This window comes from Molossus molossus, unplaced genomic scaffold, assembly GCF_014108415.1.
Source record: "Molossus molossus isolate mMolMol1 unplaced genomic scaffold, mMolMol1.p scaffold_m16_p_10, whole genome shotgun sequence".
Classification (NCBI taxonomy): domain Eukaryota; kingdom Metazoa; phylum Chordata; class Mammalia; order Chiroptera; family Molossidae; genus Molossus; species Molossus molossus.
In genome coordinates, this window is record NW_023425345.1 from 20,156,514 (window position 1) to 20,181,955 (window position 25,442).

The 25,442-nt window shown below is 44.0% G+C and overlaps 1 protein-coding gene across 1 annotated transcript in view; it reads right to left on the minus strand.

Annotated features, from left to right (window-relative positions):
* Window positions 1–25,442, minus strand: part of ANO2 (anoctamin 2) — a 331,163-nt gene that overhangs the window by 43,591 nt on the left and 262,130 nt on the right. The window contains exons 17-20 of the mRNA XM_036252877.1: window positions 15,937–16,048; window positions 13,707–13,764; window positions 13,450–13,550; window positions 1,730–1,875 (exon numbers count right to left, since the gene is read on the minus strand). Of these exons, the coding sequence (XP_036108770.1) occupies window positions 1,730–1,875; window positions 13,450–13,550; window positions 13,707–13,764; window positions 15,937–16,048 (417 nt within the window). The remainder of the gene's footprint in view (window positions 1–1,729; window positions 1,876–13,449; window positions 13,551–13,706; window positions 13,765–15,936; window positions 16,049–25,442) is intronic.

The window sequence follows — 25,442 nt, forward strand, 5'->3', positions numbered from 1 at the left end:
AAGAACTTCATCAGTATTAATTCATTAAATACAACAATCCTATAAGGTAGATATTTTTATCTTTCTTTTTTTTCTTATAGTTAAAGCAAACTGAGACATAAAGAAAGATTGGCCACTTACCCAAAGCTGCCCAGCTAACTGGTGATAAAGTCAGAATTTGAACCCAGGGCATATGGCTCGAGGGTTTCTGCTCTTAATCACTCAAAAGAGTAAGATTTGAAATAGTCAGCTATCTGTACAGACAGCCATGTAAAGCCTACACAGATACTTGGGTAGTGAGGGTGGGAGATTGGAGTTGGAACATGGATGATGAGGGACATGGCTCAAGGATTTCTCATGTAAGCCTTTCCTAAACAGAAGCCTCAAATCTCTGGCAGCCAATTTCTTTCTGAGAGGATGGCAGGCATAGATAGAATAGCAACTGAAATACAAGTAAGCATCGCTGTAAATATCTGCTTGAAGAGGGATTAGAGGTAACTCTTAGCTAAAGGTGAAAAGCATAAGGGAGTTATGTGTTTACATAAACTGGGTCTTGATATTTTCTGAGCCTGTTGTTTCTGAAACAGACACAATGAATGTTTCTTTGGTGAGTTTATTTAGAAAACAAAGCTCGGGCTTTGCCTGGAAGTTTACATGCCGAGAGCAAGAACAGAACTTTTGAGTCAGCTAATGTAGACCCTGTCTTTTTCTCTACCCTTAACAAGTATACACACATTTTTACAACACAGAAGAGGATAAATATCCATTAGAAATACAAGTGAAGTACCTGATGCCTTGAGAGGCATTGGTGGACCTCTATTAAAGTGATTAACCAAAGGAGGCAGGGGTCATTATGAAAATGCAATGATATTAAGCATTGAGCAATTCTGTTGGATCTGATTGAAGTTTCTCCAACACTCTAGTTGAGTAAATGTTTAGATGATATGTCTGACCTCTTGGTCCTATGTTTTTAATTCATTAGTTCCAAGTCTTGAAAAGAAGCTTCTCAAATATCCACCTCAATAAAAGATCAGAATTATTTACAAGTAGCCAAGAGTTTGAAGGCAGCTGGTCTAAGTTGGGCCACTTCTCATAATGGAAAACTCATGGCTTCTGAATCACATGTAAAACAACCATGTTTTACCAGCCTGTGCTACATTCACTTCTGTTTTAAAGCCTTATTCAAGAACAACCAGTAACTAGAGAGACTCAGTAACTAGAAATCTACTTCTCACCCCCTATATAAAACATCCTCAAGTTTCTAGAGAAAAACTAACATCTTACCTAGCCCTACCTGATCAGAGTAGGGGACTCTCCTATAGTCTCCATGTCAAAGAGGTGTACACCTTTGCCCCAAGTGTCATAGGACTAGTTTACTTTTCCTTAATGGACACTCTATCCTTAACTTTCAGACTTCACGATTTACCTTTCAGCTTTATCAATGATAGAAGCCATGGGAAGAAACCTGAGATACCAAACTTCTCACTTCAAGATGAGTGGAAGCCCAAGGAGAAGAGGGTATCATCTTAGTATCAACTTGGTGATAAGATTTGCTTCTGGTCCTCATTCTAGGGTTCTTTCTGCTCCATATTCCTCAACTTTTACATGGTACTGAGGTAACATTGTGTAACCAGGAAGCCCAGGAAGGTGCAGTGGCTGCCCCAGTCATTTCCCAAACACCCACCTCACTCTTCTCCCAGACCCAGTGTCTGAACCTACACCCAGTAGAAGAAAGATCATGAGCTCTTACTCATTTCCATGTACTCTGGAGTCAGTCCAGTGTATGGTTCCAAGCTGTAGTCTAGTTCCCACTGCTCTGGGTGCTTTGAATGGGCAGAGTCAGTTTCTCCAGGTTCTGTCTCATCTTTCAGCTTCCGAAATAGTTTCTTTAGCTTCCTGGAAAAGAAATGGACCAGTCACCAAAGTCTCTGGAGGACAGAGTTAGTTCTGTAGACAGAAAGAAGAAACAAACTGAGTGTTAACACTAAAGTCATCTCTGATCCAAGGATAGATAGAGGGATATGAAGGAGACTGCTTTTCTCTTAAAGACAACCTGGGGAGGTCTTTTATCAGGGTAAAGAAAGGCTCCTCCGACAAAGGATCAGGAAAGAAACTAAAGTCTTCCTGCTTTTTAATATGCAACAAGAGGCTTGGCCCTTCTTGCCAAATACTGAGATAGTCTTATCACCTAATAGGTAATCTATCTGCTCCCTTCATGGGGAAGAAAGGGTGTCCAGAAAATAGTAGAAAGATGCTCTCCTCCAAACTCAAACATTTTTCAGGATCATATTAACATTAAAGCAAGCTAAACACAGTCTATCACTACTATGGGTTGAAATCAATCCCCTCCCCACCAATTTATATGTCAAAGTTCTAACCCCTAATGTGACTGTATTTAGAGACAGGGCCTCCAGAAGGTATTTAAGGTTAAATGAGATAATAAAAGTAGGGTTCTAATCCAATAGGATGGGTAGCCTTATGAGATAAGGAAGAGACACTGATCTCTCTGTCTCTACCATTTGAGGACACAGTGAGGAGGTGGTCATATGCAAGCTAGGAAGAAGGCCCTCACTAGAAACAAAAATCTGCTAGTACTTAATCTTGAACTTTCCAGCCTCCAGCAATCTGAGAAAATAAGTGTCTATTGTTTAAGCTACACAATCTGCAGTATTTTGTTATGGCAGCTCAAGCAGACTGAGTCAATCCCATGTAGGACTTTTTTGGTCTAGAATGATAACAAGACAATAATGGCCCAGCCTCCAGGGTTGATATGAGGGTTAATTGAAAGAATGTTTATACAATTTTTAGCACAATATTGGGACATGGTAATCATTCAGTAGATGGTAGCTATTATTATTATTTTAATATTAAATGTTAAAATATACCTGAGGGTATAGTCTTTTCATATTTCCCATTGATACACAATATATAGAGAAGGAAATTAGGTGAAGGAGTAGGCTGCCAATTCTGCTAACCATTCTATGAGAAATTTTCTAGGAGATAGTTGTGAGGAGAACAGCAGAACACACAGAGTCACAGACTTGAAGAATTTAAAGGGATTTTGAAGTCCATGTTCCATCTAAATGTAGGAAACCACCTCCTCCTTCCACATTCCTCACACAAGATCATCCAACCCCTATATAGCTATTTCCAGACTACACTCCTGTCAACATTAGGCATCTCTTTCTATTATTAGAAAGTGCTTCCAACAGTTCATGGAAATCTAATCATTCAAAATTATGTTCTAATCAATGTCTGCTAATATCATTTGCCATCAAGAAGATGTAGTATATTGTAGTGGGTAAAGGTCGATCTTTGAGGTCAGAAAATAGTTGTTTAAAACCCAGTGTCATAATTCACCACCCATAGTTTCTTGGGCCAGTTATTAAAACTCCATAAGCTTTAGTTTCTTATCAATGAGAAAATGTTAACTAGCACACAGGATTAGTTAAAGGAGATCATTTATATAATATGCTTCACTTAGAGCTTGGTACATGCTAAGAGCTCACTAAATATATTTATCATTATTCCTATTATTATCAGCAGCAGCACCGTCATCATCATCCAAGGAGGAGTTAAAGAATGGGTTGAGATCCACAGAAGCAGCAGTAAAATAAAATATTTCATAATAAATTATCAAGCAATAATTCTGTGATAATAAGAAATTGAGAAAAATCCATATGTAGCCTGAAGATTCTGGAGCCAAATAGTGTGGACCAGATGAGACCCTATCTGTGACTCAGGAAAAAGAGGATAAAGAAAAAAAACATGAAAAGATAGAGAAAGAAGGAAATAATGGAGGGAGGAAGAGAAGGTGGAATGGGAGGTCTAGAATCAGAACTCAAATTGAGACTTTTCCTCCAGGTACCAGTATCAGAAAACTTGGCTAAATCTTTAGTAAAAAATAACTAGTGGTTTTAATTAGACATGAAAAACTGAATGCATGCATATATCCATATCTATTGAAATGCTATCAAAAAATGACAGTTAATAATTTAAAATGTATAAAACCACAAGGTTAAAGAAAATAGTAAGGAGTACAGTAGTGTATGAGAGAGGTAATGAATATCTTGGAAGACAAACATGGATGAAGGAGTTAGCGAAGCAGTTGTGGTTGAATACCAAGTGTCCATAGTGAAAGACAGCACAGAAAAGCAAGGCAACTCATGCTGAAAAATCTCAGAAAAGCTCAGGAATTGCAGGCACCAGGGATCACGAAGGCAGCCGGTAGTGACTGGCCAATGCACTGTTTAAGGAGCAGTAGGCCCTAATGTGTCTGTCTGCCCATGTTTCCCAAGTGACTACCACTTTTTAATACCAGCAGAAATAAAAAATTTATTTGGAGGAGAAAATGAACCAAGAAAACTCTAGATCTTATATAAACCCAATACAATGATAGAAATTTAAAAAGCAATGAACTCTTGAAGAAAAAAGTACAAAAGACAAATAAATGGACAATAGAAAAGATATGAAAATTGATCAGTCTAGGAACTCTAACATTTAATCAGAAAGACCTAGAAAATGATGGGGAAGAAAATACAAAAGAAATATTTAAAAATGTTCCAGAGGTGAGAAATATGCATTTTCCGATTGGAAGGATCTACTCAGTGTAATGGTTTTTTTAAAAAGGACCTCCAGCCCTGGCTGGTTTGGCTCAGTGGTAGAATGTCGGCCTGCGGACCAATGAATCACAGGTTCGATTCTGGCCAAGGGCATATACCTCAAGTCTAGTTCATCCCTATCCCTGGTTGCGGTTGTGCAGGAGGCAACCAGTCGGCAACCAGTCGATGTGTCCCTCTCATGTTGATGTTTCTCTCTCTCTTTCCCTTTCTCTCCCTCCCACTCTATCTGAAAATAAATAGAAAAATATCCTTGGATAAGGATTAAAAAAAAAAAAAGGACCTCCACAAAAGCACATCACTATGAGATTTCAGTACTCTAAAAATAATGAAAAGGATTCTAAAAGTTTCCTGATCCAGAGGGACAAACATAGATTTTCTAAAAATTATTTTGAACCAAAATGATATTAGAATTTTCAACATCAGCCCTCAACACTAGAAAATTCTAGGGAATATATTAATATTAAGGAGGTAAATGATTTTAGCAAAGAATTCTATACCCAGCTAAAGTATACATCAGGGCAAAGGCAAAATAAAGACATTTTCACACATGCAAGTTTTCCTAGAAGATACCCTTCTTTGCATCATTCTCATGATATTCCAGGAGGATGAATTTCACCAACCATAGATATAAAACAAGAAAAAAAAAAAATATCCAGCAAACAAATAATCCATCAGAAAAAAAAACAGGTGCTGAGTCAAACTCAGATTGATAGCTGATAGAAGGCTTAGCAAACAAACAATTCCAGTTTAAACAGAAGAATGGAGAGAGAACAAGAAAAAATAAATGCGACCTATAAGACATCTGTTGTATTTAATGAGGTGGTCTAGCTGGGGAAGTGACCACAAAAAAAGTGTTACCAGCAATGTGCAGTGAGTATTATGAAGGAAGAGGTTTCAGTAATTATGAGAACATAACAAAGAAACCTAACCTGACCTAAAGCAGAGGAAGTTTTCCCCGAGGAAGAGATGTATAAACCAACTAAATGATGAGAGATGATAGAAAAACCATGAGAAAGAGGGAGAGTTGTGTGAGGGGTTAAGGTATGTTGTAGGCTCAGGGAATTATTTGTTCAACAGCCAAAGGTAAATGTGAGAATGGCTCATAGAAGGGGCTGAAAGGAGTTCAAATGTTTGGAGCACAAAGTAGGAGAAAGAAAGTGACAAAAGATAAGACAAAAGATATGGCAAGTTCATAGCATTAAAGGCCTTGTAAGCCATTTTATGCAGTGCTCAGTAACAGATTATGGAAGCAGAATCTAGGTGATTGCAATGGACATGTAGACAGATTGAGACATGCTTAGGAGGCAGAGTTAAGAAACTGGTGGTGAACTATATGTGGGAAGAGAAGGAGAATGAGGATCGAATGGTCTTTGGGCATGTGGTGAAGAGTGACAGCATTTGCTGAGACAGGGAACACTACAGAAGAGGCAGTTTTGATGAAGGGGAGGAGTTGTTGAGGTGGATGATGCCATGAGACAACTAAGTAGCGATGTCTAGTAAGCAACTTGTTTATATGGGTCTAGAGCTCTGATAACAGGTCTAAGTTTGGGCTCAAGCTCTGAGAATCATCATGGAGACATCAATTGTAAACCTACAATGAGCACCACATGTGGATGAAGCAGAGGGGAAAATATCAACAGTTCAGGGGTGGATGGAGGGAAAGGAGCCTTCAAAGGGCAAGGAAGGAGCAGTCAGAGGAACAGAAGACCAACTAGAAGACCACACGGCAAAGGAGGGGGCAGCGGAAGAGCTTTGTGAAGAACTTCATGGTCAGCAATGCAATATACTGGGGGTAGGTCAATAACAATGAGGGGAAGAAAAATCCAATAAAAAATTAATGCAGAAAGTCCCTCAAGAGCGGGATTTAACAGGAATCCTGCAAGTTGTATAATATACAGATGGGCCGTTTGGAAAACTTCAGATTATGATTCCGACCGTATGATGTACGCGCTCGTTAAAATAACTCCTTTGATGTTACCCCCTTATCCTTTTCATCTGCTATTTTTCCATCCCTTTTTTAATGACAAGTCTGGGAAACTCTGTCCGGAAGGCTCAGAGCCTTTCCTTTGCTTGTGCCCCAAGGGCTCACCCCAAGACCATGGGGGAGTGTCTGTCATACCTGGGGCCCCCTGCCACAGGAATCTGGGCCCCAGCTTATCATCCACAGACCTTGGCTTCGTGGCCACCATGACCCTCATTAAAGAAGGCAGAACCAAGCCCTAAGATGGACCAAAAAGAAACATATCAACCTCTGAGCTGTATGTTCCTTTTCTTGACACTTGACAAGGTTCAAATGTATTTCTTAAATTCCAGATTCATGGCCAGACTCCACTGCATTTGAGAAGAACACAGACCTCCTCTGACTGTGATGGCTCTAAAGAGAGACTGTTTTATGTCTTAAAAGGTAATATTTATCACATTTACCAAAACAAGCAGAAAGTTTATAAAATCTTCCTGGCTGTGTCCAGGGTTATATTCCATCTATTTTGGGATGTGATCTTGTACTTTTAGTAAGAATAGAGATGGGGGACATTTTGCCAGTTGAAGTATTTCTCTATCTGCTTTGTCCATCCCAGACTTTGCCCAGGAGAGAATCTGCATTTACCTTTCCACAGGCACGTGAGCGTGCGCGTGCGTGCGCGTGCACACACACACACACACACACACACACATCTTTCTGAATGATACAAGGCCCATTTCCAATTCTGCTTCAAATAATACTGGACCTACTTTGAGATATAGTTATTGCGAGCAGTTGGGATGTCATGTGGCATGTTTTGGAGGAACCATGCAGTTTGAATTCAAAGTATGTTTTGCACAAACACATCTGGAAGAAGGAAAGGTGGAGATGGTGTGAGGGGACAGGGATAAGGGAACTCCCCAATAGTGGACTCAGGTAATAAATGGCCTGAGATCAGATTCAGTCTTGCCTCTCACCATGCCTGGAGCCATCTCAGAAGTCACTGCTGATGGGCATTGTTCTGGGGCCTGGAATATTTAAGACCACCTGGCTCCTCTCTGGAAAGCACCTGCCACAACTCTGTCAGGCCTAGGAGCCTGGGTGGCATGAGTGGGAATGGTCTGAGGCCAGTTTTATCTGTTATCATGTCCTCCTGGTGCCTGGGTTTGTTTTACTGCCTCCCTGGGAAGACTTTGTGTTTGCATCTGCAGGGTCTCTGAACCAGGCCTAGCAAAGGGGCCTGCACAGAGCTGGACTTTCATAGTGGCCCTATCTGGGACACCTGTCACATTTAGGGGTGGAAAAAGGGAGAGTCTGAGAGCTTATCCAAGGTCCCAAAGGGCTTCTGTGCAGGATTCTTGGCACGCCTGCTCTCTGTGCCAGTCTCCTGGAGACCTGCGGGATTAAAGGATAATACTCATATTGCTCTAAACCAGTGTTTCCAGCAAGGGACACATTCCACCAGCAGTGCATGTGACACCTTTGGAAGGTCTCTCCACTTGGCCTTGTATCTCATTAGAGCACCTGGGAAAGTGATTTCCTTTCCTGCTGTCACTCAGCCCCCCTGACTGCAGTCAAGGAGAAAACCCCTCTGCTGCTGGTCTGTCCTTAACACCTCCCCCATGCTGGGCATCCTCCTTTAAAAGAAGAAAGCAGCTCTCAGGCCAATGTCATTGGTTGATAGTGCAGGCTGTACTGCATTTCTTTCCATTGTTATTTGCTGTTTGTGGTAATGGATGGCATTCGTTTTCCACTTTCAGAAATGTTAGGGATGTGGGTAAAACTTGAATTGGTTTACAGGAAATTGATATGCAAATAGGTACTCATGTAGATGTGAGGAAAATTTAAAAGTTGGTTCACAAATGACTGAAGATTGGAAACAATGTTCTAATTAAAGAAGTGTGCTGAATTGTGTGATTCTCAAAGCCATCAAAATTGTAGTTGTGGGCCCTGGCCGGTTTGGCTCAGCGGTCAGAGAGTTGGCCTGCGGTCCAGAGAGACCCGGGTTCGGTTCCCGCTAAGGGCGTGTACCTCAGTTGCAGTTTGTCCCGGGCCCTGGTTGGTCATGCGGGTGGCAGCCACTTGATGTGTCCCTTTCACGTCAATGTTTCTCTTTCTCTCTCTTCCTCTCTCCCCTCCCCCACTCCACCTGGACAAAAAAATGGAAAAACGTCCTCAGGTAAAGATAAAAAAAAAAAAATTATAGTTGTGGTACTTTTTGCCACACACACACAGACTCTAATGAGAATAGTGAACCCTCAAGGAGAGGGATAAAGTTTAGTGGACTGCCTGACCTACAATAAAGATCAATTAGTCTTTCACATTTTAAAATTTTCTTTGGAAGAATGTAAGAAAATTTCTCTTGGAAGTAGATAATGAATACTATACACGGTCAATCTTACAACTGTATAAATCTTACATATTTTACCTCAAATATTCTTCTCTGTCAAGATCACCTACCTAATTCCTCAGACTTGCATATATATAAATATAAAAGCAAGTGTGGTCTCTAAAATTAATATTTCTTTCCCTTGGGGAAAAACTTTGAGGCAGGCTCTGAAGGGACACAAAGGCGACATTTTGAACCAAAGCCACTGGGCCCAAGGAGGAGGAAAATTATATTCCTGAGGCGCTCTTTTCAGCCTACTCCGCGGACTTGAAACACAAGCACACATGTAGACGTGTACGATGGCCGTCAGCAACACCTTGGCCACCTGGAACCCCCAAGAATGGCTCTTCCTTTCTCAGATGTCCCTCGTTTCCATTTTCTAGGTAGCTGAACATATATCCTAGCTGTATTGTCACATAATGTATTGAATAAAAATTTCTCTAGAAGAGCTTTTCCAGTGTTATACAGTGAGTATGTTGTGCTGCCGCCAGCAAAGGGCCAAAGATCAGCGGGTCTAATTTTAATAATGTGCACTGCTCCCTCCTCGTGGCCAGGCGCACCTGTCATTTTCCTTGGGACTATAAAAGACTCCTTTTTATTTTCTTGCTTATTTCAACTAGGTCACACGTAAAGACATTGCCAGGTGCTGAATGCCAAATTGGATGGGTCTAATTGATTGAAAGTAGGTTCTAAGTGGAAGATCCACAAATCATAACCATAGGGACTTCCTGTGACCAAACTCAAATTACAAGCCAAAGAATTATAAAGAGCTTTGGAGATACACTACCTGCGGTTTGGTGGAAGAACTTTTTGTCCTACATCCCTGAACGTAACTACATAATTACGTGGAATGTGTCCTTTAGCAGACTAGAAACTGAAATGAGAAAAATATATTTTGAAACAGAAACTTGTGTGTGGAATCAGCAGTGACTAGCTTCATTGACGAGAGGAGAGGTTCACAGACCGTCTGAGCTGAAATGAGAGCACCTGAGAGATGGTTGTACTGCCATCATTTTCATCACGGGATGACAGGGAGACTTAGGGAAGTGACTGGGCCACAGCTTTATGAGTTACTATGCAATTACCATCACTGAACTGTGGCATATTAAACATACATCAAGCGTAAACCAGAAAATTTAGCCTTCGAGGCAAACAGCCGTGTGTTAGTTTCATCTGTTATGGAGCTGATGGAGTCGATGTGTGGGGAACATGCCAACACACTGTCCAAACATATGCCTGAGTTCTTGCTGCTCTTACACTGTATCAAAGGCTTCTGGGTCTAGAGCGAAAGGGCTAAATGGTAGAGCAGATGTCCAGAAATGAAAAATGGGCATCTCATGCCCACAAGCTATATACAGTTCCACCCAGAACAGAACAACAATGTCCTGGGAAGGGCAGATGTCTTCCCCAGATGTTGAGGGGGATGGAGACTTTCCTTTGCAGCAGTGGTGGAGAGGCTGGTTTCCTAGCTTTCCAGGGGCTCGATGTGGCTTTGGTACATCTTTTTTTGGTCTGCATATTTTCTGGGCATTTGTCCACAACAACTGTGGTCTCTCTGAGAGGGTAAACTCCTAGAGAACAGAAACCATGTGTTTCACCAGCTCTGCTTCATGACGGTCACTGAGCGAATCTCAGTTAGAAAGTTGGAAAACAGGGCATAGCTTCGGAGGGCTAAGTTTCTCAAGACTGATGATTTCCTGACCGAGGACTAGTGGCTAGTTTAAGAAGGAGGGTAGAACAGGTGCCCAGACCCCAATGCGTCCACCAACTCTCCTCCAAGAGAGCACGTGCCTGAGGGCCACCGGAGGTTGTCCCCAAGGACAGAAAACCATCCTAAGCATTCAGCTCAGCTAATGGTCAGTGATGCTGAGATCTGTTCTGAGGTCTGTTTCATGAGGGAACGTTGAAGATTCTCATTCCTTGAAGGAGAGCTCTCACTAAAAAGGGTTTGTTTTTGTTTTTTTTCCCAGGTAAACTAAATGTTCTCCCTTATAACTTTAGCTCTGCAAGTGTTTCTGAGAAATACCAAAGAATAGTTTTCTCTGGAGACCTTTTAGACAATTACAGCCCCCCATGGAGGCAGATGACTCTGGTGTAGTTTTCCATGGAGAAAGGAGTTGGATCATGGATCCTCTAACGGTTCCACTCAGCCCAAGCAACCTAGGATTCAGCAACCTTTCACTGGATTTAGAGAGACTCTGGGCTCTTGCCCTTGCTGTGACCCTGACATGCCCCAAGACTTTGATCAGGGAGCTGCCATCTCCATGAGCCTTACTTTCTTCCATCTTGTAGCACCACCTGGGTCAGGAGGTGATTTGGATAAGCCTGGGTCAGTCTGCTGTTTGTTTAGAAAAGATATCCCCACCCAAGAGAAATTGTTCCTTCAAACAAAATAATTGCAGATCATCTTGTTACAAATGGTGGTGGCAGCTTTCTTCAAACACACACAGCCTGGAAGAAGCCCCTCAGCTTAGGAACCCTTCCCCGACTGCTCCCAAATCCCTGACCTTTACTTACTCCAAATTCTGACCGAGTTTGCACCAACAGAGAGCACCTGGCCACATGCTATCTATTTTGTCTCTCAAACTTAAAATATAAGCTCTGAGAAGACAAGGACCATTTCATTTATGTATTTTTCAAAATTTTAATTGCTTACAAATCTTGTACTTAGGTTGAAAGAAAAACAAAACAAAACAAATGGGCTGTTGTTATAGACTGAATGTTTGTATCTCCTCCAAGAGTTGTATGTTGAAGTCTTTTCTGCTTGTTTGTTTTAGTTTTTGTTGAAAATATTACAGCAGATGTTCCCTCTGTTTTCCCCCATTGATTCCCTGCCCCCTGCTCCCACCCCCATTCTGCTTTCCCCAAACTATTGTCTGTCTGAGTGCCCAGCATGATGGTAGTAGGAAGTGGAGCCTTGGCAGGCAATCAGGTTTAGATGAGGACAGGATGATGGCTCCCATGCTGGGATTAGTGCCCTAATAGGAACAAGAAGAGACACCAGAGCTCTCGCTCTCTCCACGTGTACAGGAGGGAGAAGTCACGTGGGCAGTGAGGTGGCTGCCATCCGCAAGCCAGGACGCGGGCCCTCACCAAGAACCAAATATGCTGGCACCCTGACCTTGGACTTTGTAGCCTCCAGAACCATGGGAAATACATGTGTGTTATTGAAGCCACCCAGTCTGTGTTATTTTGTTATAGCGGCCCGAGCTGATGAAGACAGCTAATTAAATTCAGACTGCAGTATTTGTGGATGTGACTCTTTGGTATACAAGTCTCATCTTTTAATATGTAACTCATGTGAATCAAGAAATGAAGATGATGGTATTCCCTGCAAGCCCTCCTGCAGTCTAGACAGTGTTATTCTTGGTTATGTAGCTCATAGCCTGGCTCTCTGACCCTTAAAGAATATTCTCTTAGCCACTTTAGCAACTTACTGTTCTTAAATTCCTTTGCTTCTTTGAACTAGCCAGAGTGGACCAATGTTCACAATTAAGATGGCCAATACCATGAACAAATACAGTTGGAAAGGAAGGAATTAAACACGTTTCTTTACAGCAGGACTTCTCAGCACCATTAATACAGTGTGCACAGTCCAAGGCAGAGACAGAGTGTATGGCAGCATCTTCAGCTAATCCTGCGGGGACTGACTATTGCATCTAAAACAGTTAATCTTGCCAGGGGGTTGCAAAGAACTCCAGGCCTGGTGCAAATTGTCCATCCTGTCCTCCTAAACAGAACTGGCCCAGCCTGTAAGTGCTGCCCCAGGCATCTCTGTCATTCCCTGGCTTTCTATTGCTGGTCTGCCTAAAAATGTCCACTGAAACTGATTTTTCTTGAAACACCATAAGCAATAGAAATAAAAGGCAGAACAAGTTACATTTTCTTTGTCCTGACGGTAGATTTTCACTTGCTGCATTCTCTTTCCTTTAGGTCTAGTGCCTGTGAGTCAGTGTTTATTTTCATCACTGTCCCAATGCAAAGCCTAATTGAAAGTTATTCTTCTATAAAATCTGTATAAAGCCACCTGGGAGGGGAGAGAGAATCCATATGAAAAGCCACCCTGTGTTTCTCCAGCTATGTATTTTTCCCCTCCTAAGAGCACATATTCCAGACTTTCTTAGAGTTTCTAAAGTTGTATGATGTTTCAAACTTCCATCTTCATGTAGCCACCGTACTGAAAGTCTCTTTCACTTGTTCACTGGGAGAACAGATAGCATTAAAAATATTAGACACACAAAGGTCAGCGATACCTGATTTCTAGCTCTGCCACTTGCTGCTTATGTGTACTTAACAAAGTGCTTAATCTTTGGAGCCTCAAACATCCCAAATCAGATTGCAAACAAGCCCTGCCTTGTGGGGAAAGTTATTGGCAAGTGGACAAAAGATAGCCAAGCTATCTGAGAAGAGGAGAGGGCATGGAAATCCTGCTGAAAGTCTGGCCCTGCTGAGCTAGACTGTGGCAGCAAGGAGAGGGATGAGAAGCATTCATTACATACGGGACTCCGATCTCAAAGATGTTGTTCTGGATCAACTGCTTCCCCAACATGATGATGCTGAGCTGAATGCAGAGCTCCATGAGGCAGCCCCCGGGAGCACACTGCAGAGAGGGAAGGACAAAGGAAGGGGTGGTTAGCCCAAGTGAGCTCAGAGGAACACGGGTGTGGTGCCATGGGAATAAGGATGGGGCTGGGGTGGCAGGTGCCCCTACAAACCACTAGCCAGGCAGGAAACACCGGTGGTTAACTATACTTACTTCTTCCATGCGGTAACCATTGAACACATAAACGTAGCTTCCTGGTCTGCCCACAAATCTGAAATTGAGAAGTGTGGGAAGAGTTAGGGAAAGAGAGAGAAAGTCGGGGCTGCTTGAGGGCATACCTTCAGAACAATAGCCACTGCCCAATGTCCTTCTTGAAATTACTGACCAGGGCAAGTGATAAATCACCCAGGGACAGTTCATACTCTGTTATCAGACAATAATCATTTATAACACCTAGGGTTCACCTCCAGGGTATGGGGGTGAAGCTAGTGCGGGGCTGGGAAGGTCACACAGGAGAAGTGTGTGTGTGTGTGTGTGTGTGTAATAACTTCTGAGCCTAAACACAACAAAATTTGGATTATCTCTAAGTGTACTGTGGATGTATCTTCTTCTCTCAACTAGTTTAAAGAATTGAGTTCTGATTGCAACTCTTCAGTGAGTGCTTATTTCCCAGGAAAAGAAGGGTGAGACAGATAAAGTTGTAAGTGGAGATTCCTGGGAACAGAAAAGAAAAATCTAGACTTCTTACTGAAACATTCAAAGGAATGGAAGAAGACTGCCTCATTCCTCTTCAAAGTAACATCAATTTTATTGGGGGGGGGGGCAGGGGTGGGGACAAGAACACTGCGCAGGTGCGTGAAACACAGACAATCACGGAACTAAACAGGTAATTAGGTGAATCCTATTTATTTGAAATGTCATACCTGGGCCCACCTGTTAAAAATCCTACATCCATTTAAGGCTCAGCTTAAACTTTTGCTTCTCTGTGAAGTACCATAGTCTCTGTTCATCTTTGTAGCTCTTATTACAGCACTTTTTGCAGATTATAGTGTGCTGTTGCCAAGACTACTCTTTGAATAGTAGTCAGGACCCTATTTACTTATTGCCTGGAACATCATATGTATGCCATTTGTTATTGGTAGTAAATTTAGATACAAAACACCAATGAAATATGTACTTATTGATATGAACAGTTTCTCTGCTACTATAATTTTGGAAGAGTCAAAGACAGAGGTCCTGGGAAGGGGTTGTGGTTTGGTCCATAAACACATTTATAAGAAATTATAATGTGGATGATGAGAGTTCTTGCTATCAATGTCTATTTGATGAGCATTTAGTTCTAGGGAAGCTTTTCTGGCACAGTTAATGTTTACTGGGAAATCTCCTTGTAGGTAGCCACTTGGTCTTACCACAAAATTTTTTTTTATCAGAAGTGATTTTACATCCAGACCTATTATATAATGAAGAATTAGACTGGTCTTTGTTTCTGGTTCCTTGAAGGAACTTCTTTAAATCCTTGGAATTTCCTAATAGGAGTGTCTTTGTTATTCTTGGTGGCCCTTGGGACTATACCTAAATTTATGCTGAGATCACTCAGGAGGAAGAAGACCTTGCCAGAAGGGCCAGTCATGTGATTAGAGGTTTGGGGCTTTGAGCCAGGTAACAGTAGCCTGACCTCAGGTGTGGAGAGCAGAACCGGATATTGAGTTCAATCACATGGCCTGTGATTCAATCAACCATACATACATATGAAAACTCTGGACCCTGAAGCTTGGGTGAGCTTCCTGATTATTGGTACACCTCAATGTGCCTGAAGCTGACGTGTGAGAACATGGAAGTTTTGTTTAGGACCTACCTAGACCTCACCTTCTGTGCCTTTTTTAAATGCTGCTACGGATTTGTACCCCTTTGCTATAATAAAATTGTAATTGTAAGTACAGCACATTCCTGAGTTATGTAATTTGTTGTGGTGAATTACTGAACCTGAGGAATTAATGGTTGTAGGGGTTAGTGGCCCAGGAACCCCATAGCTTGAGGCTAATGTCTGCAGTGAGGACAGTGGTATGGAAGATTATGCCCTTAATTTATGAAGTCTGTACTAACTCTGGGTAGTTAGCATCAGAATTGTACTGCAAAATCTGAGTCAATGGCTAGAGATGAAATTCTCTTCTGCCTCATTCTCAAAGCTAGGAGACCAAATGCTAAGACTCACCCTTCAGGACCCAGAGCCAAACCCCTGTAGAGTCCCCTGTTGATCAGAATCTGAAGATGCTGATACAACATGGTTTAGTGTTAACACCACTGCTTCCTGAACAGCCCGGGGAGGGGAGAGGTGGGGAATGGGGCTGAGGATGTGCACTGCCAATGGGGACGGGCTGACTCCAGTGTAGGACCCAGACTTAGAGACCCGTTTCTCTTCCATATATGACTCCAATACACTCGCCTCCCCTTGAAAAAGGCCACATAGAAGATGGGCGAGTAGGCGTTGACAAACTTCAGCAAGAAAGCTTTCAGGATCAGGCGCTCTTCAAAGGTCTGTTCTGTTTTTGGAACCTCTGAAAGAGAAGAGAAAAGCTAGTAAGATTTCTCACCAGTCTGAGTTTCGGACCTGTGACATGAGCCATTGTCTTTCAACTGATTCCTTCAAAGTAGAAACCAAGAGATTCAGCTTTCTGGCATATTAGAATTGAAATCGTCTGGCAGGTTCCACATGTTTGCCAGGTCATATGAGGCTAAAACAGGCCCAGGGTACATCAGATCATCACCTTTCTCCTTCTACTTTCCTCCTTTTATCCACTCAAGCAATGGTTTCACACTGTGCTCCTCAAAGAGGGGTCTGGGCAGCAGAACCTCCGCCCACCACCTTGATTCGCCAAGGGAATTCAGCTTTTACCCATATAATTCTCACTCTATCAGATTTTAATTAAAAAAATGTCCCTGACAAAAATGGTTTATTCAACACTGAACTAGAGCAAAGAGGTGGCAAAGACTTATCCTGAGCATCATGGCATTGTTCCTCTTTTTCTCCTTCATTTTTAGCAGGAAAGCCCTAACTGTATGTCCTCTGGAGAGGCTGAGACATCTTGAGATCACTCACTCCAATGATGAGGGATCATCAGATAAGGTAAGCTAAACAAGTACAGCCTAAGACTGATGTCTCAAACTTGAGGGTCATACTGCCCATGCGCTCTATCAGGTCCAAGCAGAGGAGACAGCTGGTGTTCTCAGAAGGACGCTGAGGAGCGCTGAGCAGAAATCTCATTGGTGCCTTCAGAAGACTCAAGACCCATGGGATGCTCCCGTGGGCAGCTGTGCAGAGTGCTTAGTGGAGTTTCCACAGACTATGACAGAGAAAAGAGGCCACAGGGCCACGCTTCAGGGGCAGAAGGAAAGTACTAACCCATCGCTGGTGCACTGATGAATATAGCCTGAAAGTATGTCAGGCACAGGGCCAAAGTGCTGGGGCCGTGTGGCCAGGGAGCTCTGTGTCCAGACGAGACCAGTGTGTGGACCCGCCTGGCTCGTCTGCCTACCTGACTCACACATGGTTTTTGTAGGAATCATTAGAGTTGTGGACATAAGACCCTGTTCTCTCCACTGAAGTGCCCTTCTCCGACCTATCCCCTCATGTACAAGTCCTTCCCACCTTTGAACATCCACATCAAATACTACACATAATCTCTGTCCCCAAACCTTCCCTGGTGCCTTCAGCTGGTAGTAATCTTCCTTTTTTCTTCTATAGTATTTTATATTTCTCTGTATTCATTAGCCACACCCATGTCCTATGAAAAATTATAATAATAGTAGCTTTCATTGATTGTGTATTAGTTTGGATTATCCTCTAAGTCAGGGATTTGGGAGTAAGTAGTTTATTTGGGAGGTGCCCCACGAAGCTTGGTGAGAGTGTAGGGTGGTGAGACATGGAAGACAATATGAATGTGTTCATGAACAGGTGGATGGCACAGAAAACCGGGACTCAGTCCCATTGGGGACCTTCTAAGAGACTGTGTGAAGAGAATTAAGAATCATTACACTGAGGGACGAGCAAGCAGGAGTGAGTCCCTCACTGTTTGAAGGTTCCTGCACTTCCAGGTTGTCCTATGCATGAGCTGAGCATGTCCCCACAACCAGAGAACACCCACAGAGAGAGCTGCAGTGACCTCCAGGTGGCCAAGGGGATGTGCATGCTGCACTGCAGGCTCTGATGCCAGCTGCCCTACAGGGGGCACTGCACATGGATGCGGGAGTTAGCGATCTCATTTCATCCTCCCCCACCTATGTGAGGGAGGTATTATGTCTCCTTTTTTGGATGAAGGGAACTGAGGTCCAGAGAGGTTAGAGCCTTGCTCTAGATCACGTAGCCAGTACATGACAGAGTTGAGATTTGAACCCAGATCTGCCTGTCCCCAGACAGTTTTTACTACCCCACACTTTGAAGTCAGGATCTTTGATTGATCAAGGTTGACATCACACATCCTCTTTCACCTCCCCACTTTCCACCGCCAGCCAAATATGATGCACCTAAAAAAATATTTGTCACTGTTCAGTTCACGTTCATTAAGCACCAGCTGTGTGCCAGGCACCATGCCAGGTTGAATGAAGACTTCATTCCCTCCTTCAAAGAGGCACACTTAGCAAGGTCTCTGTTGAAAGCCTTTTGCAGACTGCCAAGCCCCTTCCAGATTTACTCTCTGAGCGACAAGGTAGCATCTCCCCTCTCATCCTGGCAGGGGATCCCAGGGAGAAGAATGAAGCATTCCCATGTCTGCTTCCCCACACAGCACAGAGAGCCCCTCATTCATTTGTGATCCTAGAATACTATCTTATGTATTAGAAGGCAATACCCAACAGCGTCAGCAGTGGCCTGCTAAGGAGACTGTCACAGGCAGACATGAGCCCCCAAAGACCCATGGCCCAGGAAGGGACTTAAGGATGGGAAAGTTTAGAGGACCCATTGTGCTATCACAAGTGTGATCCCGCCTCGATTCCTCCCTAAGGCTGAAAGGGCCTAAGGAAGTGAGAGTTACTCACTTGTCTTAGTCCCCCTGAGCCCTGAGAAACATGGTGTCACTCCAATAAACCCAGCAACACTGGAAACTGGTCCACTCTCCAAGCTCCCTTTCATCCTAAGGCCCACTTCAGTGCACTTTTGTCAGTGAATAGTCCTAGAGCCCTGGCAGGCCATGCTGTGGCTCACCCCACCTGAGGCTCAGCTGGGTATAAAGGGGAGCGATTATTTGCTTGTTTTGTTTGGCCACAGGGATGGCTGTAGGTGCAGATTCTAATATCAGACATATTTGAGTTCAACTGCAGAATGTAATTAGAGGAGTGCAGTTATATAAAAAGGAAAAGGACACCTGCCTCACAGAACTGCCCTGAGGACATGATGGAACTGTTTATAAAGCATTCAGCCTAGTGCTTAGCACAAGGTAGACTCAATACATGGTAGCTCCTATTGTCACTATCATCATCATTAACATCATTATCATCATCATCCAGGTCCATCAGCCCAACTTTTGACAGCACAGGTGGGGGTCTGTGGCCAGATGCTAGTGCATCTGTGTAACCCACTGAGGTTCTGGGCATCATTTCTATGTTGACTTCTGATCACTTTCTACCAGTCAATGGTGAGCATGGCTGGTAGGTGACCTTGCTGGTACACAGCTGGGAAAGTTGGATCAACACAGCCCCTGCCCCCACCCCCAGAGAACCACAGCCCCCTGAGGTCCTCCAGACAGGTTTAAAAACAACATGGCCTGCCAGGGAATCTGAAGGCATTGTCATAAGTCTATAGGAGAGGAAGTTGGACTAGTCTACCATGACAGCCTTCAGCTTCAGTTGACAAACGGCTTTGTGATCCTCTCCTTCCTGTCATGCTGAGAGAGACACAAGCACAACCCCATGAGATAAAAGTCCTGGCCAACACGGCACTGCATCATCAATAAGCATCTGGCTAAAGATTTGTACTCACCACTGACAGCTAACACTGCCACTTCTGTGAGTTCTTTAGTTTATGTATGTTAGCAAAGACTCCCAGATGTTTAACCTCTCAGACCTTTGCCCTCCCTGTTACAAATCCTGCCCAACAAAGAGGTCAGTGCCTCCCTGTTGATTGATGTGTATCAGGTCCTCCCTGGGCACAAGACCCAGGTCCACATCTTCAGCCTGATTCTCATTCTTCCCGACTAAAGGAAACTACACTGAGGCCCAGGTGGAAATGCCTGCCATCCATTTCTAAGGTCACTGTTAGTTTTAAGACCTCATAACTCTAAACCTCCATGTGGCTGTTAACTCTATCACTTCCCCACCCTGTCCCACCCCACCCCCACTATGGATGGCTTTTTATAATGAGCACGGTCACAAAGATGCCAGAGGTACTCTACTGTGCACACGTTGTGAATGAATGAATGACAGGGGGGAAATAACATTATTTAGAAGGGTGAAAAAAATGTTTTCGTTTACTAAAAATTCCCTGTCACATTCCAAGGAGGGCAAATCCCAAGGCAGGACCTTTGTCTTCTGAGCAAGATAATGAATATGAAGATGCAAGGAAGGGGCAGTCGAAGGAGAGTTGCCTTTCCCTACCTGAGATCCCAGGTGGGGATGCTGGAGTTATATGCAGGATCCAAAAAAGCTTAAAGCTAATGCAATGGGAGGGGAAAGGGAAGAGTAGGAGATGAGGGGGCTGCCACCAAAGAAGAAATGTCAGCGACAGGCTGGGGGCTGGGGGTTGTGGAGATGCTCAGAGGAAATCTTCATTAACGTCTACCTTGTGATTTGTAGTATGAGCCCCCTCATTTGCCTCTCCACAGAATCTTCAGTAAAGATTTATTAAAACCTGCTTGAAGGATTATGAATTTGTTCTTGGGGGAAGGATGTGTCCACAGACTGAGTCCTACTTCAAAATGGGCAGCAGGGCATAAACAGAGACTTCCCATGGTGCCCTGCTGTAGCTCAGTTACAAGAGAGATTGGGAAGAGAGAGAAAAGAGAGACAGAAAGACAGGAGGAAATGGAGGAGAAGGGGAATGGGAGGAGGAGGGGAGAGAAGGGAAAGGGGAACTTTTCCATGGGAATTTAAGCCTTTGCCCAGTAAGCCTGAGGCAGCAAATCCAATAGTAATTTAACTGCATCTCATCTCCAGCCTTGTCTCTCACTTCTTTAATTTTATTTTTAATTTTAATTTTTTTCCTTTTTATTAAATTTATTGGGATGACACTGGTCAGCAGGTTTTGGGTGCACAATTCCACAACACATCATCTGTACACTGTATGGTGTGTTCACCACCCCAAGTCAAGATTGTCCATCCCCACTTATCCCCCCATACCCTCATCCACCTCCCTTCTCACTTTTAAATATTTTGTGGATAAGAAAATTAAAACCAATGTCACCCGAAAAGAAGTAATCAGGTCTGAGAAGCTGAAAACTTGGAAAACTTATAGATGTGGCTAGAAGGAGCTTAAGGATGAAGTATGTAGAGGCATGTGTCTTTGCTTTTCTTTTATAATCTCCTTTAAACTTTTGGTTCTCAGATCTCCCAATCCCTACAGGAATTTCCGCCAAGGTGTCTGGAAAGAGAATCCAATTCTTTCAGAGCTCATTGCTCCAAATGAAAATGAATGGCTCCCGTCCTCCAGACTGGTAAATCATGGGCCTACCTATTATTTATTAGTTTTATTTTTAAAACAGCCTTTGCTTGTGCTTGTAGGGCCATGAGCCACCATAAATAATGGGCATTTCCAATAAACAATCCAAATCCACATGATAGGCCACTAAATCAGCTGGGTGTCCCCACCATAGAGAAGGTCTGTGACCATGTCGTGTGCATGGCTAGGAAAGGAGGCCCTCAGGGAGGGAGAGAATTGGGGGGCAGTGGGGAGTGTCAAAGCCCTGGAGCCCCAGCTGGATTTGGAGATCTTTCAGTAGCCAGCATAAGGAACCTCCCTGCCTCAGACAGAGATGATGTGACTGGAGAAATGGAACAAGGGTCGCAGAGTCCACATGGGGTGGGATGATGTTTTCAGGACAAGAAGGGTGACCTGCACTCAGGCTGCTGAGCAGGGTCCCCTCACAAGACCCAAACCTCAAAAGTGGTCTGAATCCAAGCCCCATGAGAAGTTGGCCCAGCCTTGTGGTGCTTCCTAAGACTCCAAATACAGTGCCTTCATATTTCCATTGCTACAGGGATGTAAAGAAGGAGCGTCAACATGGAGAGAGTGTGAGTAGGCAGAGGGCAACCCCTTTCCATCCTTCATATGCCTCTGAAATCCTGCGGCCCCCAGAGATCTTAGCTTAATGAGAGACCATCTGAGGGTTCTGCCTGCTCCCGATGTGTAGAAACAGATTTCTGTCAGAGAAAGGACTATCTAGGACCAGGAAGGACAATCAGACAGAATTCCTGTGCAGAGCCATTACCTACCCCCCTTTCTCTTAAGTGTTAAACCTCTGGGGCTCTATGTCATGAAAAAATATGGCTACAAATGACCCAGCTGTAAACTGCCTTGGAAAATAATTAGTATGAAAGCCTGAGTTAGCCCCACGGGGCCAACTAAGAACTCAGTCTCCAGAGCGCCATTCTAATCATACAGAAGCAGAGTGGCCAGCAAGAGGATGCCAGCTGCAGAATCTGAATCTCAGAAAAGCAGGTTCTCCTAACTGATGTCCCCAAGACCCAGCCAGTGGACACATAATGATGGCGACGAGACAACATGAGATGTCCAAGTGTGTGTTTCAAGTAGCACCAGCCCTGGCACTACTCTGGGCAGAAGGATGGAGGGCCCCAACCTGTGTGCTGAGTCAGAAAGCAAAGGCGCCTGCTCCTCACCCTGCCTCTCCCCCAGGGCAGATCAGGCTTTTGCAAACAGCAATGTTTTCTGACAGCTTAACCATCTGGCCTTCCCTTCATTTATGGGTGTGTGTGTTGGGGGTGAGGGGAGGTGTCTCAGCCTCCTGTATGATGTTGTTGACTTGTTTGTGCCTCTGGGAGGGAATCACCCTAGGAGAAGCCAGCCAGCTGGGTAATTAGGCAGCCAGTGCATCGCCTAAGGGAGCTGAGAGCCCCAGAACTGGAGATTAAGGATGGGTGTTCCTGAGATACTCCTGCAGCACAAGGGATCCCTCCCTCTGAGTCAGGAAGATGGCTCTTGCTCCCAGATAAAGGGGTATGAGACCTACAGTGCTGTCTAGAAGCCTAGCCCAAGGTGACAGCACCCCAAAAGCATCTCATTTTAAGGAAAAAGGAGAGTAAATAGAAAGGAAGCACTAGAGCAGGGAAGGAGAGAAGGAGGAGGAGGAAGGGGGGAGCAAATGAGAGAGAGATGAAGGGAAGGAAGGAGAGAGGGAGAAACAGAGAGGGAGAAACAGAGAGAGAAGAAGAAAGAAAGGAGGGTAGGAGAGAGGGGGAGAGAGAGAGAGAGAGAGAGAGAGAGAAAGAGAGAGAGCCAGAGGGAGAGAGAGTTCTACTATGGACCCATCAGGAAAACCCCATATCCAGTGACCCCTGTGTGCCAGGCACTATAGTGCACTTTACATAGATTCCGCAGTGGATTGTTACAATTGCCCTATGAGGATTTTTCTCCCCATGGTGATGACAGGAGTGGGAAGACAACACATAATATGACCAGTTCATGACCCCAGACATTTCCATGACACCAGCGGGTCACTTCGCAAATGCATCCATACTGGTCTCGAAACCAAGCCCCCAGTGAAGAGGAAGGGAGAAATTCCACCTTTAGCTCATCCCTCATGTCTTCCCAGAGGAAGGCAACCCAGAGGAAATGTTTTTACCTCTTCCATTATTATCTCTTTTTATTCAACATACATTTATGAAGTGCCTATTACATGCCAGGCACTGGGCACTGGTGAGCCAAACCAATAAGCTCCCTGCCACATGGAGCTTAGAGTCTAGAAGAGGCCGGCAGACAAATAAGACCATTTCAGAGAGCAATGAGGATTAAAGGAACATGCAGGGGGATGAAAAGATGACAGAAGATTGCTTTAGTCAGAGTCATCAGGTAAGGCCTCTGAGGAGGTGACCTCCCAGCTGAGACCAGAAGGATAAGGGGGAGCCAGCATGGAGGAGCATTCTGAGCAAGGAGAAGGTTACAGGCAGTGGAATTGGGAGGAAGGCGGGGTCTGGATAACGGGGCTCTGCAGGCCACAGGAAGGACTTCAGATTCAGGGTTTTGCACAGGGGGGAGGTATAGTGATGTTAAATTTCAAAAGGATCACAGAAAATGAACAGTGTACATGTGGTAGGAAGTGGGGAGGGGCAGCCCTGAAGAAGGGAGACACAGAAGCGTGTAGTTATCTAGGTGAGGGCCAATATTAAAATAAACTTGTGCAAAGTGATCAGATCTGAGATAGGTTTGAAGGTGGAATCGTAAATATTTAACAAGCTGGATTCTAGGGGTGAAGAGATAGACATAGAGATAGACAGACAGACAGATAGATAGATAGATAGATAGATAGATAGATAGATAGATAGATAGATAGAGATCCAGAATGATGCTTGGGTTTTGATAGGAATATTTGAATGGTTGGTGGTGTCATTTCCTGAGATGGGATGGATGATGAAACGTAACAGGTTTAAAGGAAAAATTAAGAGCTCAAAATTGAACACATTGAGTTCCTGGGACCTCTGTGCTTTTGTCCTCCCTGAGACATGCCTCAAGGTGGGTGGAGCATTGAATGATTGACAATCATCCCTCAAAGTACCTAGCCAGCTTTGAGGGATCAGAACCTCAAGCCAAGTCACAGCCTCATGTGGAGGTTAGACTAGTGATTTCCTAAGTCCTTCCTGCGTCTGGTCTTCTGTGGTCTACAGCATGGTCAACAGGTCAATGACAGGATAGAGGAAGACCTTTCTTTCCCAGTGTCCCAAGGTAAGCGACTTACTTTGCTGAGCTTCACCATGCTAATTCCTAAAATAGCACCTTCTCGAAACATCTGTTATGAAGAGTGAGTGAAAAAAAGTATGGGAAACGCCAAGTATAGCACAAGGTCTCAAACATTTGCTTTTATTATTAGAGTGTAGCAAGGCACTCTGTTAGACATTAATTTGTACACTTGTTTCTTCTCTTTAGTGAGAGAGGTGCTAGCAATTTACCTAAAGATTCCTGACAGAGCCCTCTTAGAAGTTCAGGGGTGAGCACTTTGTCATCACTTGGGGCAATGAGGGCCCCTGGAGTCACTGAGGGCCACTTCCATCAGAGAGTAGTGAAATGGGGTATCATGAGATCTGTGTTTTGAAAGTTTAAGAAGACACACTGTACACTTCTATGGTGGATTTTCAGAGAGAGAAGGGAGTCCTTGGTTCTGGGTCTTTGTGATAGATGACATTCTAGAGATGGGGGAAGGGGTGTTTATGTGCCCTGATAGCAAAGCACCCTGATAGCTGCAGACCCTCAAATGAGCTTAGTTTGAAGGAAAAGATGATCCTTCCTTGAAGACCCCAAGACCCTCTTCATTCACATGGACAGGGCCAGCATCCAATCGCAATGCTGTGTAATGATGAGACCCAAAGGAGTGAGGGGCTGACCATACTCCAGGCCTGTCTCTGTTTAAGTGACGGTGTTGGGCTGACCCCCTCTGTTTGTCAGGATCCCAACGGGAAACAGATTCAAAGGACATGATTCCAATGAAGGTACTGCTTACAGTAGTGAAGGGACAAGCGGGAAGGGTGTTACTGGAGCCCAAGAAGAACCATGAGGGGGGACTCATCCTGCAGAGACTGTAATGAAAGGATGCAGTTTTGCCAGAGATGAGGAAGAAGCAGGGAAGAAATAATCCCAATTCAGTCTCCTTCGGCCTTCTATGCTCCTTCCATTGTTTCCTACCGGCAGAACCCCACCAGAGTCAGAGGGAGGAGCCAGGTGGTACAATTACTGGGTCTCAGGGGGCACAGAACATGGTGGAGAAGGGTGGAGAAGGGATCTGGAAAGGAGACACG